Source organism: Dromaius novaehollandiae, chromosome 3 (genome assembly GCF_036370855.1).
Source record: "Dromaius novaehollandiae isolate bDroNov1 chromosome 3, bDroNov1.hap1, whole genome shotgun sequence".
NCBI lineage: Eukaryota > Metazoa > Chordata > Aves > Casuariiformes > Dromaiidae > Dromaius > Dromaius novaehollandiae.
The window spans coordinates 51208614-51231307 of NC_088100.1; the positions used below are offsets into that span (position 1 = coordinate 51208614).

Sequence of the window (22694 nt, forward strand, 5' to 3'; positions counted from 1 at the left end):
AAGGATTTAATCCAGTTCAAGTGCACTAAGTACTTTTGTCCAGCACTGTGTAGAGCACATAAAACATAACTAGCAAAATTTCAGTCAAAACAGCATACCAAAAACTAAGAATGAGAGGTAGGTTATATTTCATAAGTACACGAACATCTGAAATAATATCTGCAATAGTTATTTATAACTGTGGACACAATGGATGAAACATTTCTTAAGATTAGTTAAAGAAAGAGAAAATCTAATTACAGTTACCGGAATGGCTCTTTCCTCCACCAGTCAAGAACAATATTATCAAGTACTTCTGGAGGCAATGCCTCACTATCCACTAGATTTGCTTTAATCGCTTCTTCCTCATTAGTTAACTCTGTTTCCTTGATAAAAAGAAAATCCACAAAAATGAAAAACAGAAAGAAAGTTTTGCATGATATATCTATTGGTTTTTGACTAAATAAGGTTAAATGAAGCTGTCTGGGTACTGGTTACTGTCTTCATTTGGTTTAATCCAGCAGAAACAAAGTAAACTCATTTGCTACATTTCACTGTACTATATAATACACAAAATACCTAGTTGGCCTACTTTTGTGATATTTTCCCCTGCTCAGGGTTGGGTAATTTCCTAGAGTTGAGACAACTTTACATCAAGCTGAAAGGGACAAACTGGGGGCTGGCAATACCAGGAGTCACCATCTGTACAACTGAGGATAGCATCTCCCCTTAACTGGTATTAGCTCATTTTTTGCAAGCAATAGATATAAAAGTGGGCCTCAAAAGCTCAGAAAACATATTACAGTTTCTGTAATTACACATAAAAACTATATTAAAGTAGGAATATAAAGACTACAAAAATTGCAACACAGCATTACATATTAATTTAAATTTATAAAGCACAGCTTCACTGGCTATGCTTACATTATTCTTTAAGAGCAGTCTCCGAAGTATGCATGGATACAGTATGCTCTGCTGCCTGCTCGCCTTTAATTTCTATAATTGTCCAAACAGCTGCCTCAAATGGCCTGAAGGCTGCCTGCAGATAATGCAGATAGGTGCTTGCTCTAGAAGATGGTCCTGAAGGTGCATTTGTTAGGTGTAGCAACTAAGTTTAACTGTAATTGTGAGTATTGAGTATTTCTGTAAATGGTCTCAAGTTAGTTACAAAATAAATTTGGGGCACTGCCAAGTAATCTAATTTCAATAATTTAACCATAATTTGTAGCAGAAGCAGTGATAAATCTGTTCCTCCAGAACAGCTCTGAACTGTTTTAACTATGCAAGGCAGAAGACCTTTCCAATATCGTGCCTGATTTTCTGCACATCTTCCAGCTTCTTCACAGGTTCAGCTTCAACAACATATAAAGAAAACAAAACAACATATAAAGAAAAGATCCTACAAGCAACCATCTGTGTCTGAGAATGTAACTCTTGAAGGGTGTTTCTTTATTAGCATTTTAGTTTGGAACAGGAGGATACTTTTGAAGCAAACCTTATCTTCCTCATGCTTTACTTCACAGCACAAAGAGGTCTTGGATTGTGTGAGCTACATTCCTTTTGGACAAAACTGAACTGGACAACCTGCTGGTCCAGGAGGACTTCCTACCATTAACATGTTGCAGTCAGTAATGGTTACTCAGTCCATGGGACCAGGTTAGAGCTAGTCCAAAGAAGTTCTTATCTCTTCCCTCTGAAATGTGTATAATGAAGACATTTGGTCTTTATCATTAACTTTTTTGCTTTACAGATCCATCTCTAATTAGCCACATAACTTGCTAACTCATCCTCAAAGCAAATATACATTGCTAACTAAATGAAGTGGATATCCAGTGACCAATGAGTAGGATACAGGATACAGGAATAGGAGTGTGAAATGGGAAGGAGGAGCAAGCAAATTAGAGTACTCAGATACTTTTATTTCTACCATTGTCTGTCTTTTGAGTGTTGGACTTTGTGGTCTTGATGCAGTTTTTCTAGAGTTTTGTGTTTAATAACACTACAACCTTGCAGTAACTGTTTCTTCAACAAGTTCTTACCACTCTTGAGGCATGTGAGATTTTCAGGTAGCAAGGTTTTCACTGACAAAGACTGCTTATTAGGGAACACAAGAATATTGCATGTCCTTATGGTCCTGCTCCTGAGGGCATGAATAGAATAGTCTGAGCACTGTCCTCAGGTCCTTCTCCATGCTGAATTCACATGAAAGACTGTGAGGAAGGAAGGCTAGTCCTTAAATGCATCTATAGATATCATCTTAATAAAAAATCATTTTCTGTCAAGTCAGTAACTCTTTTCCTTCCTTGAATATGTGGACATGTTGTTCACAGTGTATGGTATTTTTTTAAAAAAGGCCTGTTATCTCCAGCAGATGGAAACCAGATGTTTAAACAAGGATTTCAGAACTTTCTGTTCAACTTGGGTAATTGTGTTTGAAGTTGTCACTGGGGAAAAAAACCTGAGCTCTGTGGAACTGTTCTACATACTTTCATTATCATCGTTTGCTCAATTTTTCCGCCGAGTTAGCTTATGCTGTCATCAAATAAATTCTAGTATACACTGAATGATTCCACTTATTAATGGTATATGTTCTTCTGATACAATCTGCAGTTCATTTTGTAAATCTCTGATTTCCTTTTCTCTATGATCCCATGAGAAAATTAACAGCCTAGTGGATTTCCGAGTGTCTGTTTATATATTGCAAGAATGCATTTTTAACTTCCTAATTGTGTAGCTTTGCTTCTTAAACAAGTGAGCAAAGTTTCAGAAAAAAAATTAATATATTGGTTATGTTTACATCATCAAATAGCATAGGACAATAGCAGCAACTCTGTAGAGCAAAACAGTTGGTGCTGTGGACCCAGCATCTACACTATATGCACTGAGAGAGCACTTTGGCCTAGCTTAATCTGCTTCTGCAGATTGAACACCCATTAGTTGATGAAATGCATGAGGCATGTTTCTGAAGTACTTGTGTTTAGTTTCATTCAAAATGAATTCAGTTCATGCACTCTGAAACTGCTCCATAATGTGAACCAAAGAGTGGAAACTGAAAAAAACGGGGATACTTGTTTCTAAAGCATGCTCTGGATAGAAACTAAAATGCTAATGCAGATGCAGCCATTGTTCAACAAGGAAGTCAGATATCGCATTTACAATAAACTTGAGTTGAACTCTTAGCATGATGCTGTTCACATGAAATACACCACATGAACATTAATGAAGTAATCTTACTGACTGGATGTTATTAAGTGGTAATGAAAAAGTACAGTTTTTATTGAAAACTGGGAAAAATGTGCAAGTTGACAAGATCAGGTGGGGGATCCACTAGAAATCAAAGTATCCTGATAGAATTAACTTCTTTATTAATCAAAAGTATTTTAAGCTAGTGCATGAACCCAAAATTACTGCTGTATGAGCTTTTAAGAAACTTAAAAACAAGCACAATTGTTAAGGATTTAATTATTCTCATACTTAATTCAAAGGAATAGAAACTGAAATGATCACAGTTTCTCCTAATTGCCCACAAGATATATATCACTTAGATATATATGTTCCCATACTGAAAGACTATCTGTTCTACATTAGAATGTTTTGTACTTTTAAAGAGCAAATTTTATCCTTTGATGCAATCCAAAGAAAGATATCAAAGATATGTAGGGCTACTGAGTATGGATACAAGACCAGAATTAAGAAAGATACCGTTCTACATAGCGGTAGTATTAGTAATGACGAGTCAAATGCAGAGCATTCAAACACCGAAACTAGCACACGATGCTGAAGCTATTAGTAAAAAATGAAGGATATTTGTGGGAACCCCATTTTTGAAAGGCATGACTTCCAATTGAATTTTTTAAGAATAACTTGGGTTCAGATCAATTTTTTCTTAGCTGAGCTGGTAAGTTATTGTGAAAAATTCTTTTTTTCAGGAAATGTAACACTGCGAGATCATCATCCTATGGTTTAAGGTGCATTTCTCACAGAATGGCTTCCTGACACAAACCAAAGTAAGAAAAGAATGAAAAGAGAGTATAGATTGAGGGCCTAATAAACATTACTTCATTTAAATGTTTATTGTTCAGGGAAATTATACTCTGAAAGAGATGCATTTTAGAATGTAAATTCATAAAAATTTTCTATCAGTATTCAAACCAATTATGAAAAACACCTAATTTTCTGAAAGCTATCATTCATGAATTATTTTACTGGAATCATGAACATCCAGTCATGAGAGACAAAACTTTTGTACAAGATATATTTTACACTACCTTTTCATTTCAAAACTCTGCAGCAAATAGGCAAAGTAAAGACAATACTGCAATCTAAATACAAAACCTACTATATAAAAGAATTACTAGCTTACCCTGTTATGAAGACTGAAATATTTCTGAATCTTTGAGAAGGGATGATCAGACTGAAGGGCTGGTAGATTCCATGTATGCTTTTTGCCCCAAGAGAGTGCAGAGAGCACTGCTGGTGAACATTTCTAAACTGCACTGGATTGAACCCATCTATTATAGATACTTGAAGAAAACCATACTTTCTCATTATTACTCTGAACTTTGTTTTTTTCTAATATCCTCTTTCTCTGTCCTGTTTAACAACTATCTCTACTATACGTAATTCTAGGAAATGTTTTGGAGAATGCTTATGGCACTCACAAGAAAACATTGTCAGTAAGTATATTATTTTACAAGAAATAATGGTTATTCCCAAATTTTCAAGCTAATAATTTAACATACGCAATTTTTATCAAGCTGGAATTTTACTGGAAATTGCTATTCTGGCCTAAAAGGAGGTTGTTTTGTGTATGGACGCAAAAATGTCAATTATTACCTGTTGGCTTTTCTTTCCAAATTCACGCTCATTTTCAGGTTCAATTTTAGTTTCAGTCATGGTTGGAGAGAAGTCTTCCAGCTCCCGTGAAAGAGTTGCTATTTTGCTGTCATCTTCTTCGGGTTCTTCATCAAAATCAGGCCCAACTTTCTTTTTAGTTTTGCGTATCATTATTTCCTGTAGATATGCTTCAAACTGAATATGGAAAATGCCCATTTTGTCTGCTACCCATCGTGCACAGGTAGTTTTACCTGCTCCATGAGGCCCTAGTAAGCACACCCTTAAGGGAGGAGCCTGTAGGAGAAAAAATGAAATATTTTATAACAATTTGGACTCTACAGTGCATCTTCTACTGTTTTTCACTACAAGAATATCATTATAAAAATCACCTCAAGAACAGTCATTTTGCATTTTAAATCTTCCAGGTCCTCTACTACTGTTCCAAACAGACTACCTGCTCTCTGGAAACACTGAATAAATACACTACAAAAGTTGTTGCCAGTAGGTAAAAATGAAAGGCTATTATACAATCCTGGTAAATCTGCACATCTCTTACTTTTCCTTCACTTACAAAAAAAGTGTTAAAATAGTAAAAATAACAATATTTGTGATTTATTAATAACTTCTCATGATTATTGTAAACCTTTATCATCTTCCTTCTTTTCTGTTCTATCTGCAAGCTTCTTTCAATGTGTTAATTTAAATGTACACTGTAAAGTCACTAGGGAAGAAACATGGTTTATTTGTTTCAGAGGCTTGCCTGGTATACCTATCTTTACATAGAAAAAATCAGAAATAATAAACTATTAAAATGAGCAATGGAAAATAGTGACTTTAATCTGTTATTATCAGTCTACTTCAGTTTTAAAGATTCTCACTTTTATTGGTTCCTTGTGAGCCACATACTCCTCAGGGTTCTCCAAAAACTTATCTCTGTTCTCAGAAGTTGAAAAATAGTAAGTCTTTTCTTGGTATTTAGCTGCATGTTCAGAGAGTCCTGGATAAAGGACAAAGTCCTCTTTCAGACTGACTGGACAGAAGTGTTTTGTGTCTCCCATGTGCCTCTTCTTCTCGTTACGTTTTTCTTCTTCCTGAAAAGTTTTTGAAAAATTTCAAGAACTGTTTGAATTAAGTAGAAGAACATAATATCGAATATGCCAATTGAGCACTGACTCAGAAAGGCATCCTCAAAACTGTTCATATTTTAAGTGTCTTTGGTTATTTCTCACATTATTTCTTTCTGTTACATATAGGTCTAAAATGGATGATTTCTGCATTAGAATACAAACTACATTTCTAGATCATGAAATTAAAGAACTTCATTTCTTCCTTGTAAGACGTACTTCTTCCTAATTGTTTAAGTAGCATATTTTCACACTGTCCAACACTGTTAAGGTCAAATAAATAGCCAAATTGTCCATAGGATGTACATAGTGCTTAGAGATCTACAAATAAGGATATAAAGCAAATACCCCAATAAAGACCAAGCAACTTTTGTATCAGGATCATCCATATGGACTTTCCATCTCCGTAATGATGAGTCTATTACTGCTTTTTCATTCTTTCCAAGAAATAGAGACTTGCTTTTCTTTATTATGTTTGTCCATGCATCCAGGTGTTGAAGGTGAAGCTTTCAGTGTCGTATGACCCAACAGTCAAAGACAAAATCTGATACCTAAGAATTCATCTGAAGCTGATTTATGGTTACACATATGGTTTGCAATGTTTTGAAAAATAACTGTTTTGCTTTCTCAAAGTCCTGTTTGATATGAATAACTTTTATAGTGCAAGCTGGTGTTGCTGTTTAGAATATGGTCAAAAAGTAGAAAATACAAATAAATGTATTTATATCTGAACTTTCTAATAAGATTTTCTTTTGATTAAGTACAAGATACATGACAAAAGGCTGAGAGAACTGGATTTATTCAGTCCTAAGAAGAGAAGGCTAAAGGGGATCTAATTACTATTTTCGACTAACTAGTGGGAGCTATAGAGAAGACAGAGCCACTCTTCTCAGAGGGGCACAGCAAAAGGATGTGGGGCAACAGACACAAGCTGCAACAAGGGAAATTACAGCTAGATGATAAGAAAAGGGTTTTCATAATGAAGGTGATCAAACACTGGAACAGGTTGCCCAGTGAGCATGTGCAATCTCCACCCTTGGAAATACTCAAAATTAACTAGACATGGCTCTGAGTAATCTGATCTAACTTTGAAGCTGGATCTAACTCTGAGGTTAGTCTTAGAGAGGGGGTTGAACTGGATGCATTTGGGAGCTCCCTTCAAACCTAAATTATTCTGTGACTCCATGATTCTAAATAAACTATATGCTATGCCACTACACACTTGTCAGGGGACAAGTAGTGCCTTTATAAACATTGTCATTACTGGTGGGAACCTGGAAGACAGTAACTAATAACAGTTTAGGTTAACAACTAATCTCAAAATCTTTCATAAGCTGAATATAAATCTATAAAAATATGCACTTTTTAGATTCAGAGTCATAAAACAATCTGCCCAATCTCAATCTAGCGAGGCAATTACTAAGGAAAGAATGACCATTTTAAATATAAGGTGATAATATCATGGTTAGCTGTTCAAGACCAAAATTAAGCTTGAAGTATCTATAATAAAAACCTTTCCTACTGCATTTTTAAAATTCACTTTCTTTTACTTCTAAATGTGGAGAAGAAAGTAGACTCTTCAGAAAAGGCAATGAGAGCTGGTATTATGAAATCAGATTATATATCTAATGAAATTAATTTTTAAATATTTATTTGATACTATTCCAGTACAGTGTATGTATATTCCATGCTCATAAATTTTGGGATGGGCATCTTCCAGTGTAGGACGAAAATAAAAGAATGGTGAAGCTAGACCTTCATTTTCATTTAAACGGATTTTTGGAAATTATTAGTAGTTGAGATGAAACAGAGGATTGCACATTAAATCTTCTACTCTGCATCTTCTGATGTTTATATGATGGCTCACAGAACCATTGTTGGTTGAAGGAAAGCAAAGCTCACCCTTGCCTCTCTTACATTTTATTGAATTAATTCTGTGTTGTATGATTCAGTACAAGAAAAAGTGTAGTTTAGCATATTTTAATGTAGTGTAGTTTAGCATATTTTAAGGTAGGGAATCATTTGTCTCTCTTCTTACTGATAAAGAACACAGTTCTCAAATGGCGTACCATTTCCTAGTAGTCTGAACTTGTTTTTAGGTTTCCAAACGTTGAAGTCACAGAGTATCATGCAACTACTGTGGTTTCAATAGGTCATGAAATAATATTTGTTATATCTAATGCTGTTTGCCAAAAATAATTGGCTAACAATTTTTCTTCATCTGTTATTGCTACAAATTATTTCCTGTTATCTTAAGATGTTTGTCCAATCTATTATAATGAATAAAAATGAAAATAGATTGACATATAAAACTGTAAATTCCCTGATGTTTAACTCTTCAATTAAAAAGTTCCAATCATGTAGCTTACTGTTTTCCTAATGACATTCTGTATTCCTTTACTAACCACTATTATGATATGAAAATTGTGAAAAGGATAAATATTAATATCTATATTTACTCACAGATGAATATAATTCTTTTTCTCTGTCTATTTGGAACCACAGCAACTTCTTACAAATTCTAAAAATGTTTTTATTCCTAGAATGGGTGAATTTTTTTAGACACAGAATTACAAAATATTTATAACAATTTGTAAGACGTATTGTATGTCTTTTTAAATAAAATTCACAGTGAACCATTACCTCTGAGGTGCAAATGGAAGGATGAATTCACAAAGAAGTATTATCAGGGCATGTGGTCTAGAGGTAATCTGAAATGTGAAATGTGGCAATGGGCCTGCTCTCCTAATAATACTGATTCTGGGAGAAGTTAAGTTAGATCTAATTATATGTCTTCTTGTTTATAATCACCCCCCTGTAATCTCACCAAACTAACTACATTCATCGTCTCTACCAGCATGGGGTATTTAAGCTTCCTGCCAGAATAAAACTATTATCAGCCAGAACATAGAAATACTATGTATAATATTCTTGAAGCATATACTGGATCATGCAAAATCATTTGCAAAATCTGCGTTCTCTGAGGTTATGTTCAAACTGAAAATAAGTGAGTTAAAATAAAATGATAAATGAACAAAGCCAATATGCTTACTTCATCATCATTTTCTTCTTCTTCCTCAATTTCATTTTCTTCTTCAGCTTCCCCTTCAGCAGCCAGGTCTTCTGCTTCCTCATCTAAGTCTTCAGCAGATAATACCCAACCATGATATTTAAAAGGTTCTGAAAAGGTTAATTTTTTTCTGCTTCAATGTTTTTCATTTGGCTATGTAAAAGTTTATTCTCTTTGCCCATAAAAATAAGCACATATGTGGAAACAAATCATGCTAAATATACATTGCATTCCCCTACTCATAGAACAAAATGTTCTCCAGGTTGTATGAAATAAATATACCTTAATATAGTGATTTCCCCCAAAACCGAATATATACTGGTTTGTTTTTTGACTAGAGTAAATTGATATTTTCAATAGGTACTCCTAGTATAAGAGGATTATACAGACACATAAAGATAGTGGCATTACTGCTTGCAACAGTTTTTTTCATGTTATTCATTGGAGAAAATCTTTTAAACAAATTATCAGTCAAATTTAAATTAATTATAAAGCCAGCATAATATTCATTTTGGTTAATAAAATACTTGCATCAGCATAATTATAGCAAAACGTATTATTAATATTATTTATCCGATACTCAGAAGTGTTAGAGATTTGAGCACACAGGCAAATATTTGCTGAAAAATATTAATACTCTAAAAATCCACTCTTAAACACAATCTGTGCAGGTGGGTGGATCATTCCACATCCTGAAAGTCTCACTGAGTTCAGTGAATATCGTACATGAGTGAACTTTAATTATTTGTGCATTTCTCATACTAGTAGCCTGACACAAATAGATAGAATAAGTAACTGGGCAAATGTGCTGTCAAACAGTTTAGGGAGCTATCACATACACATTTTTATAGTTTATATTTTTAAAATATATATACACTTAATGCACTATATTTTTATATAATATTTAACTAGGCTGCTAGAGACCTTTTCAGCTTACCCACAAAACACTGTATGTTCTGTTCCCACTTCATGTTAGTGATTTAGAACTCAGTATAACTCCCCCCCGCCAATATAATCATAAGACAAACTCTCCAAAATCCCTCTGAGTAGGTTAAATGCAAATTGCAAACAGCACCACTTACTTTCCATGACCGGGACAATTTGATTAAGTAGACTTTCTGGACTTTGCTCAGCAATCTCTAAAACAACAACCTGAACTAGAGGTGAATCACTGATTCCTGACTCCACTGTTTGCCAGTCCTGCATGAAAAGGTCAATCTTCCTTTTAATTACTTCCATTTCTGGTACATCTGGAAAACCATCCTCTGGAAACTCAGGTAGTGCGATTTCTGAAAACCAAATTGTATTTAGAAGACAATGCTACTCTAAAACATTTTGCATTTAAAAATTATCATTATGCCTCCCATAAAATAGAGGAGTTACATCATATTTGAAAGTCACGGTGATATCCATCGCTCTCTGTTACACTACTGGCAAAGCCCTGCAAGCAGCAACAGCCTTGGAGTGTGACTTTGTGTGATGTTCCTTCTCACTTTTTCAGGCATATGCTTATGGGAAAAATACACTCACTTTTGCAGACAAAGGCATGTTGAGAAATGACCTGTATCTATACCTATATCTATACCAGTGACCTACAGAGCCCACATACTGGTGCTACGAAGTGCTACAGGTGCAGGTGTGTGTGGAGCAATTCTAAGAAGTACTGATAATGAGAGACAAAAGTGTAACCCATTTCTCTGGATGCTAGAAATCATTCATAGGCATAGAAAGAAATAGACTGTGGATCTAATCTCCCAGCCAATACATTCCAGGACAAGGAGGAACTGTTTTTGTAAGTGGCATAATAATGTAAGTATATAATAATATGAATGGAATGAATAAATGGAAATAAAGTAAAACAAAAAATGTGTATCATGGCTTCCCACTGTCAATACTTGGATTGAGAAACTGTTACAAAAATGTTGGCTTAATGAAGCCACTGCTGCATAACAATAACTTGTTTAATGAATAAGGGAAAGAAGAGACGATCTCATAAGATGTGTTGTGCAAAAATATAAATTGTCAACTGTGAATTGTTTAAGATCAGAGAAGTCCAAGCCTGTTTCATAAAACTGTCACAAAAGGTAAACAAAAGTTAGAGATTGAAAGAATGCAGTCATCTAAATAAGAAGTTCACAGACACTACTCATGATAAACATGAGAAAACTGGTTATGTACTGCCAAGCCAAAAGTGTTGGCATACTTGGCAAACAAAAAACAAACAGATAGCTGCTTTTTCCACTACTCATTTTGCTGAAAAAGCCAGAGGGAATTAAAAACTTAATATTGACAGCAGGACACATCAACAGAAAATAAGAAAGTTACTCATCAGTTCTTATGGCGGCATTTAGGATCCATTTAGATATTGTTAGGCCCTTAAAGTCCCAATACAAAGATCTGTCTCAGGTAGAAGAAAATACGGAGGTGCCTCAAAGATATCATCATCTATCTCCTTGTCCTCACGCAATCATGAACAGTCTCAAGCAGGCAAAACTGTGTGTGGTTGATGCTAACCCCATTCCCTGCCCACATATCATTTTCAACTCTGATTTTCTTCTTTTTCCTATCATCATTCTTTTGTATTCTGTTTAATAAGTCTGACATCACTGCCTTCAAATCACAGCCAGAAACACAGTTGAGAGCAATGACTTAAATGGCCTGATATTACTATAAGTTTGGTGGGAATTAGACTGTATGCTGTGCTTGTCTTTTGCCAGAAATGAAGATGCAAGATTGAGCTTGAACAAGGGACAGAGCAATTTTCTACTTTGCTATAATTTTCTCCTCCTCTTTTTGTCTGTCTTGTTTTCACTTTGAAAGCGCAGGAACAGACTTTGACACAAGCAACAACAGGTTTAGCATATGACAATGAACTTTTAATGATTTTTCCAAAAAAGGCCCATTACTACCATTTTTCCTTAAATAACTTCCTACACCTAAAAAGGAGAGGTAATACTAAAAATGAAAGCCTTAATACCTTGTGCGGTAAAAGCTTTGACCCTTTTCTTAAAAATGCAGAAAAGGGAAAAGTTAAAAAACATTTTTTTATGGTTACTCCTTGACATTAAGCAGGCCAATGCTCACTGTGTAAAATTGCAGCACTGCAAGTTACATTTTTTTCTTTGCTTCAACCTGAAAAATCCAAATGATGTGTATTTTCTGGCTCATGAAGCATTAAACTGCCCTGTTATAGTTCTTTTCTTTAAGAAAATTATGTGTTTTCCTAGCAGAAGTGAATGTTTTTCGTACAATTAGAATGGAATGTTGAAGAAATTCAGAAACGTCATGTATAATTTTCCAAAATAGATCCCCACGAGAAAAGGCTATTATAAAGTACAACATAGATGGATGTCTTTGATTAGATATGCCTTTTTCTGCAAAAAACAGTAGTAAACATAGTGGGATTGGTCAGTTGGTCATTGGTGAGGCAGCAATGTTGCCTAACTTCTGTCTGACACCCTACTAACTAAAACATCGTCCAGAAGTGGCAATAGCAGTTGGGATTCATGGTTGTAAGTGCCTGCTAGCTAAGGAACACGTTTAGCTGATTTATCCTACTTGGACAGCTAATGTATTCATGAAGCTATTATATCAAAGTGGTGGTCAGTATCACTACTATTTTCTAGAAGAAAGCAAGCCAGTTCCCTGCCCCCAATGAGTTAATCGCCAAAAAGCTGAAGGTACTGAGTCCTATTCTCACAGCATTAGCTAAACCTAAAAAGGTGCATAGCTAAACCTAAAAAGGTGCATGATTTCAGATACATGTGTGCTTTTGATGTTCTCTCATGGTTCACTAAGGTTGGCCCCTGTTAGCTTCTGCTCGTTGTGCCTATTTCTGTAACCTTTAATTCCATGCATGAAGCCAGGCGCTTAAAATTAGTATGGCAGCTTGGGTACTGTAATGACTACATCTCCTTACGGGTGTAGACCTTCAGAAAGATAGTATATTTATAAATATTTAGATGCTTTTAAGAATTTTATTCTTCTTCCATTTCTGGGGCTGAAACTTTTATTCACTCAATATTTCCATTTACCTCTGCTATATATCTGATAAACTGAGATTTCTCATAAATAGTATACTCTAGGGCAATTCCTAAGCTGTGTCAGGGCCCAGGGCACTAATAGGCTTTACCAGCCCTGACCAGCCTCATCTGGGGCACCCAGCTTCTGGGCCCAGGCCTCCATTTAAGTTCAGCAGTGGGTGTTCAGTCCCTGCCTGAGCTATGTTGTGGGAGTACCTGTCTGCAGTGCCATCAGAACCCATGCCTGCAGGCCCATGCCTGGTCATGGACCTTGATTGATCTGGACCCTGACCCATGGACTGTCTTCCTCGTCACTATGGACCTGTCTGGCAATCACTGGACTGTGTCTGACCCTGATTACCCTCAGCAGGCCTGATCTCGACTTCCTAGCTTGACGTTGGACCTGCCATGGACTTGCTTGAGGATCTGGTTTCCTGATTGTACCTGCCTGCCATCTCTGGGTCTGCCCTGCTTGCCTCACTCAGGGGTGGTGGGATGGAGCCCTGGCTGGTGTGGTCTCTGCCCTGCTGGTTGTATTACAACACTCAGCTGCCTGTTTTGCTGGAAGCTGCCAGCCCTTCCTGTGTCCTGACATGCTGTTCCCAAGATGAACTGCAAAACTTTAATTGAGCCATTTTAAAATAATAGATTAACATATAAGTATTTCAGCAAGTATTTTTGTGATTTTTTATAACAAAAAATACTTAATGTATTCCCCCTCTTTTACAGGTTTGAACAGCACATAACTATTAGACTGACACCTCAGTGGCTAACCTTCACTCTTTTTGAATGATTATTAATCCAGACATAAACCAAAAGTGCAAACAGGCATATCGTTAAACAGGAAAGATTTCAAATACTCTGATCTTGAATTAGAAGTTAATTTTTTTCTGAAAAATGTTTATAAACATTTGCCTTTTACTAAGTTAAACAATCATTCTGTGCACATTTCATTGCATTAGCTATTCTCTGCAATGACATTGCTGTCTCATTCTGTGGTTCTAAATAGGAAGTATCTATCTGTTTATGTATATTCAAGTATATTGTGTAAATGCTAAAATTAATTATATTGCATTCTGCAACGATGTATTCCAAATGAAACAGAAATATAGCTAGGTAAAACCTGCATAAATTTGGATAGCACTTATGCATTATGTAATGATGATTCCATTATGAACACAGATTTTAAGAAAATAAGCAAAGAATACATTAACTAGCTTACACAACTGCTTTTTGCACATGTTATCCTTGGCACATTCACATTGTAGAAATCACATGTCCTGCCTTGTGAACCACAGACCTTTTCAAAGCAGTAATGTACTGAAGATGGAAATGCGTGCTGTCTGGATCCAGCATTCTGCAGATCATCATTTATGGTCCTGCCCTTTAAAAACCTCTCAGTTCTGAGTAAGTCATGAAGCTTTGGAAATATACAGGCGGAATAACAGATTTAAATCAATATCTGACATCAGCTGAGACAAAACATTGAACATAGTAACAAATCCACCCAAAAAGTTTGAAAAGAGTGTTTCCATATGACCCTTAATCTCAAAAACACTCACAATTAATGTTACACCTTTTTGATAAACTGCGTTTAAGAAATGATGGGCAAGCATATGTTCCAGCCTTGTTTCTCTACTCTAGGCACATAATTCAATTAGATTACTTCTACCAGAGAGTTTTCTTGCATAAAGAAACTTTTTCGGCAGCCATTATTGCCTATTGACATAGTTCTTTTTAATAGATTACATAGGCCTAAGCAAACTGGAGAAACATTTGAAAGAAGGGAAAGACAATAAAAGAAAGAGAGAATTACATTCCTTATGTGAGAAGAGGGAAAAGGGCTCCTAGATGGACAAAGCAAACACTATTTTAGTTTTGGTTCAGGTATTTGAACCTCATCATGATCAAACGATTGCCTATATGGTATTTGATTTGTTTCTAGCTGGGTTTCAGGGGAAAACAATATTAAAAATAAAATTAAATAAGACAACTATACATTTGCTATTACATATGAGTTATGATATTCTGCTTCATAGGTGATTTACAGTGATAAAAGATTTTTAAAGAAATAATAAACATAGCCAAGAAAAATATATTGAAAAGGCAGCAATTATTTAAAAATAAATGGATTTAAATATCCAAACAAATTCCCTTCAGAGGACTACTTGACTAGTTGTCAGTCTATCTAGCTATGCTGTTCTTGATAATTTTTTCCTTGTCACAGGGGTGGTATGAGTCAATCTCACACATTCCTAAATCTGCAGCTTTCACAGGGAATGCCTCTATGGCTCTCTCTCATATTATTTTGCTCTGTGTCTTCTTTGCTTTCACTGAGTGTAGTTACCATAGAGACAAATACTTCTCAAAGGCTTTCTGCCCCCACATTATCTGAGTGAATTTGCTGGGGGAGGAAAGGCTTTAATATTTTTTTTTTTAGTGGTCTGTTGGTACTAGATATGACTTGTTCTGCACTCAGCCCATATTCAACAGCAAAAAAGATGAAGAAGTTCCTCCTGCCCCTCTTAAATGCTGCCAAAGTGGAGACAGAGAGACCAGCAGCCAGCATGTCTTCTTCATTAAGGGTTTGACAAAATAAACAGAACAGCAAATGAGGGATAACAGTGGTATTTTCATTCCCTGAAACTGATATGTATTTCATTATGAATACATTTTTTTTTTATTTATTTATTTTTTTTTTTTGCAAAATATTCTGTGGTTTGTTTAAAACAGACTTTTCATTACTTACTGATGACTATATGCTGCCAAATAATTTTCAGCAGGTTCCAGTGAAATGTACTTGGTGGGCAAGCTTATATTGTGGGTACTGATTTATTGAGTTTGGAATAGCACAATGTAGTCTACAGATTAAATTGATTCTTTCTAATGCAGAAGGATCGAGTCAACACAATAGCATTAATATGTGTATATCTAACACCTTGCTATTTAAAATTAAATGTTTCATGGTAAAATCATATTTGTTTTGCTTTTGGACTTTAATATATTATATTATAAGCATAAATCTTAATAGATAGAAGGTAAAATTTGTATGTTAAAACTAAAGTTATATGTTAAAGACTAAAATAGTCTATCTTCAATAAAGATGAGTTGCCTTCAAAGTGTTTTTGAGAGAAGGCCATTCTGGGATTTCTTTTCATTAGCTCATGGTTCCACGGAGTTCCATGTACTGCAGAATTTTACCTCTTATCAGAAAGAAGAAAACATGACTCTGTGTGAAAACTAGCAAGCTGTTAGCAGGACAATGGACTAAGGACTAAGAAAAATACAGGTCGTATTTTGTTCACTCACATCCAAATTTCAAACTCCTTCATTCCCATTTTTACCAAGCTCTCTTGCCTCAGGGAGTGGACTAATCATTTCTGATCTTAAATCACCACTGTGTTGCTATCAGCTTAACCCACAAATATTGTTTTAATAAAGCAAAGCTATCGGAACATGATGCCAAACAGCTATTTCTTTATTCATTTTCATTCAGATATTTTTGCTGTCGTATTACATATATAAGAAAAAACTAAGACAAGTAGCACTCATAACAGCTAATTTTATCTATTCTTAAATGGAGCTTAGCTAAATAAACCTCTCTGTAGACATGTTTCTTCCTTATCTTATTTTTGGTTCAGAGTTCCTAATATTTTTGTGCAATTACTTTCAACTCCCTATACTTGGCAGAGTCAGAGACGACCTACTCTAACTCTATTCATATGAATATAATATTAAATTTTAAATGATCTGTAGCACTGAGATTTGTTAAAATCACCAGTAGGTATTTGTGAATACTGCAATTTTATTTTTTCCTGATATTTTTTCATTCCTTCATTTATTTGTCATTCACTTGTTATTTTTGTCACAATTCATGAGAATGATTTTCAAGGGGGTTTATTTCTTCTGATTTCCCTTGCTTATCACTCCATCCTGCAGTAAGTGCTCATGGATTTCTTCTTCTGAAGACAAGAGGTCATGTCAGTAACACTCACTTTATTTGTTATTTGCATAGATCCCTGTACACATTTTTAATTTGGTGTTTAGACTACATCTAGTAGTATTTCCTAGTGGAAATAAGCTTTTTTGTTTGTTTTTCAAAGTGTAAGCACCTAGTACATTGTTTTTAACATGAATTAACAACATCCCTTTAATAGCATTTTTAAGTGCTCAAATAACTTGACCCTGACTACCCTATTATAAACTTCTTGATAAGAAAAAAAAAAAGTAAGGAATGATATTCACAGTCAATTTTCACATATAGTAAAAACTTGCAGAAAAGGAAGGCATACAATTATTGATACTAGCAAGTGAGAAATATTATATATGCTCCAAGCCTAACCTGCAGGTTTAGATTCTTCTTTATAATCAGTAGAATCACTGGACTGTCTCTCAGATATTTGTTTGGTTTCAGGTAGAGGCTGCTCATCCTGGTCTTCAAATTCTGTGGGCACAAGTATAATCATTAATAACTTTAACAATACCATTGAGGCATGATGGAGGCACTACAGAAATAAAAATATTTTTGGATCATTCTGCAAAACTTACATTTGACCACCAGCAAACAAGGAGTTACTTTGATGCTCAGGTACTGTACCTTGTCCAAAACATATTTTAAGATCAGCTGCCTGATATGTGGGAAAAGGCAAACCATCTATCAGTTGCTACATGATTGTGAGTAAAGGGGAGAGGTAGTATATTTAATTCAGTGCTTTTATGTAAGAATATTTTTCATTTATTACCAACTCTGCATTCTGTGCTCAAACTATGTTCAAAAACAAAACCTTGCAAAAGAACACACTTAATGACAGTATAGCTATACTAAACCAATATCCCTTAGGCTTTAATTCTCTGAATGAGAGACTAAAAGAATTAGAATTCTGTTTCAGAGTCTGGATTTTCTTCGACTAACATACTGCAATTACAGATATTGGAATGTAATTATCATATCTGGCTTATGAAGGAGACAAGAAAGCGGCCATGAAGACCATGCAACACTGCTCAAAGGCTGAACAAATTGTTCCTGTGAAGTCAATATCATTTCAAGACTGTTCTGAAGTCTGTCATAGAAGTAATCCTCTGCCTCCTTGTTCAATCTCAGTTTATAGAAAAGTCTCCAGTTAGAGGCAGAGAAGCACAAATCAGCATGCAAGCCAGTCAACAAAAACAAAGGAAATATATTTAGAGGCTGTATGATCTGGCACACATCAACTGACTGGTAAATACTATAATTACAATTGATTCTGAAAAGCATTTTTCTTCAAAGACTAGAAAGGAAACATACTAAAATGTTACAGATACATAGTACAGGTTTAATTACTATTATATTTATTTTTCTTTTTGTTGTTTAAAATGTCTCACTGAATTTAACATTAAGATAAAAATAAAAAAGCAACAACATAAAATAAAAGCTAAAAATATGAGCATTGATTCAACCCTCCACCATGTGCAATATGAGAAAAGGAGAGATCAATATTTTTAAGAAATACTGATATTAACAGCTCTGAAAGAAAAGCACAGGAGAACACAGCTGGAATTATCAGCTCCAGCTACAAGTCTATTTCCTGTCGGAGCTTACTGCCCAAATAACAAGAGTGGCAGAAGTGAGTCCAGAAGATGGGCTTGCACTAACACAGCAGGCTGAGTTGTGGTGACTGAAGCAAAGGCATACATTTACTCTTGTTGAGTCTGTAATAAGAAGGGGATAATCCCTGGCAGAAAAGTGGGGATGACAGGTAAAGTACAGAAAATAAATTCTTAAACCATGACAACTGTTTGGTTCAGTGGATTGATTGTATAGGATATTTTATTGCTGAAATATTGCAGGAAAGATATACTCCAAGTTTTACCTCGAGGAGATTGGAATGAACCCACGGATTTATCTGCAATTGTATAACTCTTCTACAATGCCTGAAATATGTTCTCCTGAGATCATATAACAGTTTCCTGGCATAAAGAAATGCATACTCATGCTGCTGAAAAAAAAACACCCTTAAAAACATTTGAAAACTCCTGATATTAACTTGAGCTCAGAACAATTGTTTCAAAGGAAATAGAAAGAAGATGCAGGGCTACCACTTGCAACTAGACACTACAGGCAAGAGTTACTAGACAAATTTTTTAATGTACTTTCACTAGACATTTTCAGCATTGAACTTAACTTCCTAACTCACCTAAATAAATTTGAAAAATTTACCCAAAGTCTCTTTCTCCATGCACTTTCAATCTCATTAAGAGATATGAAGATGGGTAAGTATCTTGCTCATTAATGGGACCTTTTTCTTTTGAACACAGACAATATTATGAATTTGAATATGTTCAATCCTGAAGCAATCAAGGTGACTTCAATGTCCCACTGAGATCACAAAAACTGCAATTACTGAAATCCATATTTGTTTATATGAGACACAAAAAGAGCATGATTAGGGCTCTGGAGTATTTTTTCAAGTTAACTGCTATAAAAAAAACTGTGAACATAGAATTCATTTATATTTTTGTAAAGACTTATCACGTGGGAAAAAAGCTGCAGTCAATGTGATGATGGTACTACATGTGAAACAAAACAGATGTCAGGCTAAGAGCAGCATGACTGAAGTGTTTCAGTGAGTCAGTATTTGATTATGGATATCAAATGTAGGCATAGGAAACCATGTTTTTTAATTCTCTGAATAAGGACATGTTTATAGCACAAGCGTGTGTGTGACAATATTACTTTTATCATTAATAATTGTTATTTTGATATATTCAGATCAATATGAGTTAGATATTCACAACCAAGATGAACTTTGTTCTTTGAGACAGAGATAATACACCAACTTTGTAGATCCCTTTATATTTAATACTTCAGAACTCAATCACTTTGGAGAAGAGCTATCTGTTTTATTAGAAACTTTAAGACTTTTTCTACTTTATGTAGAAAATTTTTAAAGTTCATATTTAATTTAAAGAGCCTACAAAGCTGGTTTATTTTTTTCAGAGAGTAAGTGAAATTTTACCTAATTAAAAATAAAAGCATATTATTAAATTCTGTATATCTGATACTACTACCACCACTATGACTTGGCCCTTTCTATATATGATTACAAGAAATAAAATAGATGCCAGGCTGCATAAGAGACAGTTGTATATGAGACATACCAGCGATACAAAACATAAGTTTGCTATATTCTCATTTAATAGAAAACACTATCTTAGGAAACAAAGATATTTCACTGCCGGGGAAAAAAAAAGAGTGGGAATTCTAACATGCACTTCAGTTTTGAGTTTCAGCTCCAGGTCTTTGGTGATATTTCAGGCTACTATGGAGAAACCAGAAAGCCCCATAGCAGAGGAAGAAAATCCTCTGAAGTCTCCCCAGCCTTGTTCTTAGGCAGAAACAGACGCTTGTTCATGGTACTTCATCCTGACAGTAGATCCAAATCATATAGCTACATTCTTCTAAGAAACCAGGCAGTAATTAAAGAAGGCAAAAAAGGAAACTTCAACCTTGCAACTTTTTTGACTGCTGAGGTTCAAGAATGTTGAAACTAACCAGAATGAATTCTAGATTTTGACTCAACTGACAGAACTGTCTGCGGAGGAAAAGAGACAGCCAATTCTGTGACAGTCACTTGCCCTTCAGAACCTCTCTCCTCACAGATTACTTACTCTTGCCCAGGACAATTACATCATCATTGCTGGAAACAAAGTGTAGCACGATTCTAATATGAAGCCATTATACACGCTGAACAAAACTAATAAGCAGTTCTGCTTGATACAGAAAGAAGCAAAGTAAGAAAGTCCTTATACAAAATGTTTTATTAATGTTATTATAAAAGGGGAACACACAGAATTCCTTTTCTTTTTATTTTATTAGGTTGTGCGACTAAAGGCTAACTGCATAAACATGAAGGAGAGGGACAATGACAGATAGGGGAACCCCAGTAACCTAATAAGGACAAACAGCACCCTGGATCAGCTCCCCCCAGGGCCATCAGAAAAGAATGATGGATGCATTGTCTGGGTGTGAGACCTACTGAGGTGTGTGAACGGGAGACGCTTTCCCAGGAGCACCTTAGAGACTGGCGCCGGGGTGGCAATGCCTACAGGGTTATAAGATTCATTAGGGGATGCTGGGAAAAACCTTCTGGGACTGTGTGAGACTTCTTATCAAACGCTTAGAGGAAGGACCAAAGGCCAGGAAAAGGAGGGATCAAAGTGGATAGGGGCAGAACAAACGTGGAAAATAGAGGGACAAGGGCACAAAAGGGGAATTGGGAACACATCTTCAAACTCACTACTGGCTTGACCAGGGGACACTGAGCTGCAGCAGCCTTTCCTCTACTGGGCTATGGATTCAGCAATTTCTAACATATGTTTCTACTGAATTCAGCAATTCCTAACATGTTAACAGAGCCACTGCTACAGTAACTTCTGTTCCCCTTTAAATGCTCCAGGCTGAAGTTTTGGGAGGCTACACCTTCAGACAGCTTTGTGGCTTTCTGACTAGCCATTGCCTAATTTCTAGCAGAGTGTTCTACTGGGAGGGGATAGATATTTTGATGAGTAGGAGGTTTCAATACAGTTAATAATCCACTTGGAAAAGTTACTAGAGAGGAGATAGCAAGTTCTGCCCTTCAGACTCATCCAAAATCATAACAATGCCAGATGATTTAATACATGTCTTTATTCGGTAACAGGACAAAGTCCTAAGAATACTTAGTAGAAGGAACTTAAAAGCTTATATGATAGTCATGAAGTGTTAAAAATGTGTCGATGAGTTGATTTATCTAGAATTCTAAGGCTGTTTTTCATACAAATTTCAAATGTAGTCTGAGAATGACTTTGTCCTTCTGAAAACAATGCATATGAAGGGCCTGCCTTTACTGTCTGAAATTCACTAATCTGTACAACATAAGTAATGGTTACCAAAACCAGCATTTTGGTGGTTCCACATACAACCATATGGATATATAAAGAAACATTATGAAATAGATTCAAGGGATGACACAGGTTTTTTTATCCACAATGACAAAAGCACCATATTCAAGTTCTAGATAGTGAATGGCTCCTTAATCACTGAGAAACAAACAACCAAAATACTGTGGTGTGAGGAAAGAATCATATTACCTCCACAGTATATGATATGCTGAAATAACAACCCAACAGATGTTGACAAAGCTAATTAAGTTTCATGTATTTCAGGGTCAACAGTCAATAAATGATTCAGTACAGTTGGAACACAAGAGTCCATGGATAAACATGAATTGGTGATCCACAGTGAAAGATTTCTGAGGACCAGGCAGAGAAAAAGAATAACAATCTATTAAGAATGTCACAGAGAGACAGGTGAATGGATCTATCAAGGGATCAAGGGCAGCAATATAAAGTCATTTTTCTAGATACTGAATATAAAAAGGAATTCAAAACTAAAATCTGCTTAGAAAATCAAATTGCTAAACAATTTGAAACACATTATCAGATAAACTATAAGTCAAATGATACTTGCTTTCACCTTTCTCCTCAGCAGCCTCTAGAGATTGCTGCTCTTCCTCAAGCTTCAGTATCTCTTGCATTTCTCTTCTGTAATTAAAAGATTATTCATCTTAAGATTTGTATAAATACTACTGAAGCAAGCTGCAAATATATTAAATACAAGTAAAGATATGGAAAAATACTGTTGAG

At 35.2% G+C, this 22694-nt stretch overlaps 1 protein-coding gene across 1 annotated transcript in view; it reads right to left on the bottom strand.

The window, feature by feature from the left end:
* The window catches only part of AK9 (adenylate kinase 9), an 81079-nt gene that overhangs the window by 24427 nt on the left and 33958 nt on the right, over positions 1-22694 (bottom strand). Inside the window, exons 18-24 of the mRNA XM_064508868.1 lie at positions 22525-22592; positions 17374-17475; positions 10092-10298; positions 8992-9119; positions 5694-5906; positions 4816-5109; positions 247-365 (exon numbers count right to left, since the gene is read on the bottom strand). Of these exons, the coding sequence (XP_064364938.1) occupies positions 247-365; positions 4816-5109; positions 5694-5906; positions 8992-9119; positions 10092-10298; positions 17374-17475; positions 22525-22592 (1131 nt within the window). The remainder of the gene's footprint in view (positions 1-246; positions 366-4815; positions 5110-5693; positions 5907-8991; positions 9120-10091; positions 10299-17373; positions 17476-22524; positions 22593-22694) is intronic.